Source organism: Nicotiana attenuata, chromosome 3 (genome assembly GCF_001879085.1).
Source record: "Nicotiana attenuata strain UT chromosome 3, NIATTr2, whole genome shotgun sequence".
Taxonomy (NCBI): Eukaryota; Viridiplantae; Streptophyta; class Magnoliopsida; order Solanales; family Solanaceae; genus Nicotiana; species Nicotiana attenuata.
In genome coordinates, this window is record NC_031991.1 from 67,421,028 (window position 1) to 67,426,790 (window position 5,763).

Below are 5,763 nucleotides of genomic sequence, written 5' to 3' on the forward strand. Positions count from 1 at the left end.
TCTGAAAAACGCAATTATGTCAAAAATCACAATTATGCTACAATTGAATGGGAATTGGGATATAAAAATTCAATGTACCCAGTTTGTAGATATTTTGTAGATAAATTGTAGATTATTTATATTCTAATTGTAGATGCTTTATTTTCTGTTTTCACAAATCAAAAACGACTAAAACTTCTACAAATCTTCTGCAAAAAATGCAATTATGTCGAAAATCCCAATTAAACTACAATCGAATGGGAATTGGGATATTAAAATTCAATATACCCAGTTTGTAGGTATTTTGTAGATGAATTGTAGATTATTTGTATTATGATTGTAGATGCATTGTTTTCTGTTTTCACAAATCCAAACGACTAAAATCTCATTTCGAATTTATTTTTAGGCCTTCTAAATTATTCTGTTAAACCCTAGGGTTTAAGATGCTTTCGCTTGCTCAACAAAATACGCACATCACTCTTTGGATACGTTTATAAAGTCAGTATCTTTCCTATTACAACAACCATGTCAAAGATTTTGAAAACCCAAATTTCGTTACTTGAACATGGTGTATCCCACAGGTGAAAAGGTTGAAGAAGATAAAAAAGTTCAACCCTTTTCAGACCTTAACAAACAAAACGACCCCTTTAACCTATCTGTTCCTGATTTTGACGACTCTTTTTTGACTTCTGCTGATTTTGAAAAAAGAGGGCATGAAGAAAAGAAATCCCTCACTAAAACGTGGGTGAGGGTGAGGGTTTGGGAGAGAGAAACGTGGGAGGGGTAGGATATACGGTACCTTTAATTAAGGAGGGATATACGCTGCATTAATTGTACCCTTAAAATACACTATAGTATAGAATTGGTAATTTGGTATATTAAGTGTAATTAAGTCAAACNAAAGCTTGAAAGCTTTGAATTCAAATTTGGGTTTTCAAAAATCATTATTTATTTGGATTGGGTGTTGTTGAAAATAATCGGGAATATGGTTTGGAGTTTATAGCTCAAGTTTGAGGGTTTGGTGAAGATTAGACTGGTTTTGACTGAATTTTAGATTGAAACTCGAAGAAGAAGAAGAAGAAGAAGAAGAAGAAGAAGAAGAAGAAGAAGACATATTGCAGAAACTGTAGATAAATTGTAGATTATTTGTATTCTGATTGTAGATGCTTTATTTTCTGTTTTCACAAATAAAAAACGGCTAAAACTTCTACAAATCTTCTGAAAAAAACGCAATTATGTCAAAAATCACAATTATGCTACAATTGAATGGGAATTGGGATATAAAAATTCAATGTACCCAGTTTGTAGATATTTTGTAGATAAATTGTAGATTATTTGTATTCTAATTGTAGATGCTTTGTTTTCTGTTTTCACAAATCAAAAACGACTAAAACTTCTACAAATCTTCTGCAAAAAACGCAATTATGTCCAAAATCCCAATTAAACTACAATTGAATGGGAATTGGGATATAAAAATTCAATGTACTCAGTTTGTAGATATTTTGTAGATAAATTGTAGATTATTTGTATTCTGATTGTAGATGTTTTATTTTCTGTTTTCACAAATCAAAAACGACTAAAACTTCTACAAATCTTCTGCAAACAACGCAATTATATCGAAAATATCAATTAAGCTACAATTGAATGAGAAATTATACCAATGTCAAAAATACCAATTAAGCTACAAGCTACAATCAATTCAATAACTCCATTATATTTTGATATTATCTCATTTTCAGAGCTCACTAATGGAGATCATGGCACTGAAAGTTTGCCTGATGCAACTCTTCAGCGTTTTAAGTTTAAGTGGCCTTCCTTTGGGAAATCTCCAAAAAACTCTCCTAAAAGTAGCCTTTCTCGTAGCCCTCAACCTAAGCGGCAACAGCCGTCGCCACTACCACCACCTTCTCCATCACCTCCATCACCTTCTCCACCACCTCCATCGCCGTCACCTCCACCACCACCGTCGCCGTCACCACCACCGCCTTCTCCACCAGCTGATGATATGGCACCATCTCCATCACCAGTTGCGGCACCGATACCACCAGATATGCTGTTGCGGCCCTCAGCTCGTCTCGCTGGAAATATGGTCATTTCTGGCCTTCATTAATTACTTTGGAAAACAATAATAAGAAAGGAAGGAATAACAACTTTATTAAATGATTGAGAAAGAAAATGTCCATTGTTAAGAATAAAAATCGGATGTGCATTTTCTATCGTAAGTCCAAAATTAAGACTTACGAAAGTTAAAAGAAAGTACTAATTTGACTACGAATGTGTGAATTGTTCTAGAATTTGAATCTCTAAATATCGTTTTCCTACCTTTGCTTTCCTAATTAATTGCAAGAGGAAAATACATAAACAACGAAAGGGAGATAGTCGGACTTGTTAGAGGAATTAATGGATGAAAAGAATACATTGTGTAACATTAAATTAATTATATTCATATAACTCTGACTCATATTCAATGCTAAAAACATACTTTTGAATAATCGTGCGTTCAAATCTCATTGCTATCTTTTATCACAAATTTTTTTTACGTGTTTGGCTATTAAAGCAATCATACCAAAGCTACAAGCTAAAATACACTACGGTATAGAATTGGTAATTTGGTATACTAAGTATAATTAAGTCAAACCTTAAACATTGAGGGTAATAGGGTTTCCTATGTGGCATAGGAATGTAAAAGTTCCTTTTTGCAAATACATATTTGGCCATAGATCTTATCTATATTTATGCAAATTCCCAAAGCCCAGAACCCAAATTTGGCCCAAAATATCACTATTATATTTTTTAAAAATTGCCCCAAATTTTTGTATTTTATAAAAGAGCCCACCATTTATTATTTTGTAACAATGGTGCTTCACCTTCTCAGTCATCTGATAGTGTATTATGTAGTTCATTATAAAAATGATAATCTTATACCAAATTTATTTATGTTTAGGACTATGGTTTGTGATATATAATGAATGTTATTGATAAAGGTATTGTTAGGTATTTGTGATAGTTTTTAGAACTTGTATAAGTTCATGTTTTTACAAACAAAAAAAAAGTGAAATATATTTTGAAAATATGTGTCCAAATATATTTTCATCTTCAAACAAAACGTCACCCAAATCAAATTTTTTAAAACGAATTTGGGAATCTATGGTCAAACGCTAGCTTAATCCATATCACATATTTCGAGTCGGTGAGATTTTCCACACCGTCTATACTCTCTACCCTGTTGAGTAGTAAAATTATTGTTTTTATACGGAGGATTTAAAAATTATTCATTAGTCCTAAACTTGTTGGATTTATAATGAAAATTCTTACAGATTGTCTTGGTACAACCTCTCAATTAATCTGTTTCCATCAATTATTATCAGAAGCAATGTTTTAAAAGGCGGGGGCGTGAGGCGAGGCGTTTTACCTCTGACGAGGCGAGGCGTAAGCCCTGAGACATGGGGTGTAAGTCCCACGGATCTTTAAATTTTACTAATTTCAAAAATTTTAAGATAGTATAAAATAAAATATAATTATAAAAATTACGTTAAAATTACAAAATTATACAAATAATCTATTTAAAAATATTTATAAATTATAATTCAACTATGAATAATACGAAACGTATGACATATATCATAATATGCAAATTAGCTGCAACGCCGTTACAGCTCAAACATCAAAAATAATGTATTCGATACGAAATCTTATATGTATCTCTTAAGGAGTAATGAATCTTGAAAGAATTTCGATATTATAATTTGATATTTTTCTTTAAATACTCCTTTTATTTAATATGCTTTATATTTGAAAGAGAATTTATATAAAAATATAATTCACAATTTAAATATCATTCTCAAGCATCGTTCATTTTTAAGTTTCAACAATTTCATAAAGTGAAACATAATTCACCATACAATGCCATGATAACTAATTATTTGTAAATAGTTACTAATACTGAGCTATTAAATCAATAAGTATTGTATCTCATAAACATGAATAAAAAAATATTTAGAAAAATAATTATAAAAAAAATTATGGACTAGTATATAGTAAAGACATAACAAAAGTTAATAAATAAATATTTTTTAAATGAAAGATTTATTTAAAATTAACTATCATAGCAGTCTTAGTGGATAACGTGCAATAATTTTCACTTTAATCATGACATAAAATACTCTCAACTTAATGATTTAAAATTAGAAAAAAAAAGTAATTTTGAATAGTCAACGATTTATTAAGAAAATTTGAGGATTTACAAGGTTAATTACATACAATTGCATAAAGTTCTATTAGGCGAGCCCAGTACGCTGGGCGTTGGGCGTGTCCCGGGCGTAAGCCCCAGTGGTCGAGGCGTAAGTCTCACGGAACTAAGCCCCACACATAAGCCCAGGGGCGTTTTAGGAGTGCTCCGCCCCAAGGCGAGCCCCGGGCGAGTTCCAATACTGTCTTTTAAAACAGAGCCTCAGAAGTTGCATCTTCCTTTCCTTTATGAAGAAACAATATTATATTTATGAATGAGGTGGAAATTTGTACGTCTTGTTAGCTAACTCCAAAATAGTGAAGCTCTTTTATGTGCTAAATAAATGAAATCATTTCGATAGAGGAGTTGTCATTTCAGTGTATCGTTCTAACAGATGATTCTAATCAAATTTTTACTGTCTTAAGAAATACTATAATTTAGTTCTTTCATAAATAATTAGGTCCAGCTAGATGGAGGAACTTGGTTCATACAGTAAAAAAAGATAGACTTAAATTTGTATATAGGATATGCTCCAATTCAAATGGTACCTGAAAACATGTCATGTGAAATATCATCTCAAAATTAAACATTTTTATCCAAGTGAACCCTTTTTTGTTAATACTATGAGGTGGAGGGGGTAGCCACAACAAATTTCATCACAGAATGATATCGGTATCATATCTTTTTCTTTTGCCTTTCTATAATTTAGATTTATTGTAAAAGAAAAACAAAACACATAATTTAACGAGTATATACTAATTGAATTAGGGGTCGCTTGATTGCAAAGCGGAATCTTGAGTTTGTTATCACAATCAATGTGATATACCACAATTTAGCTATAAAAAATTAGTTACTACTCCACTCATAACTGAACTGACACCAGTGATCACATATTTTATACGCGCGAAAACTTTACTGGCACGTGAGAGGGCGAAATGGGCCCACTGCTAATTCCACCATCCTCTATATATATTCCTCACTATCTTCCTCTTCCCCGGTGCAATTCACACAAACTTCCTCCCTGCATATAACGTTCTGCAGAATGAAATTCCGTCTTAAAATTTTCGCCAAGCTCGAGAATATCAGCTTCCTCCGTCCGTATGGTGGAGTAGATACTGTCAATATGCCCTACTTCTTCAAGGTGATAACATTTACAGCTCAGACTCTCCCCTTCTCTCTCTCTGTATATTTCTCTCTCTATTTAGTCTTGATTTACTGCCCTAAATTTTGAAGATACAAAGTTTTACAAACTGAGATTCAATCTCTAACTTCTATTCTTTTGTATAATTTTGTATGTTCACCTATTTTTTTCTACTGAAAATTTTACAAACTCAATTTTGTCTTCTCTATGATTTCTGTTTCAGATGCTATGTGAGAATTGTGGTGCAGTCACTTCTGAGCAGTGCACCTTTCTGAATCAAAAAGAGTACCACAATGAAAAGAATATAATCATTGTGTTAAGGTAAAGGAAGGGTAGTTTTTGTGCTTTTTAATGTTCTGTAATTGATTGTTGTTTTTATTAACCGTTAGTGCAAGGACTGTGACCGTGTTGGAAC

At 32.0% G+C, this 5,763-nt stretch overlaps 1 protein-coding gene across 1 annotated transcript; it reads left to right on the plus strand.

Moving 5' to 3' along the window:
* On the plus strand, positions 1,640-2,089 carry LOC109224458 (sulfated surface glycoprotein 185-like). Its single transcript, XM_019389038.1, has one exon. It carries the CDS (start codon positions 1,640-1,642, stop codon positions 2,087-2,089), a length of 450 nt encoding a protein of 149 aa, XP_019244583.1.

Excerpts from the sequence above, each read along its gene's own strand:
- LOC109224458 (XM_019389038.1), top strand. The coding sequence starts at position 1,640 with ATGTCAAAAATACCAATTAAGCTACAAGCTACAATCAATTCAATAACT.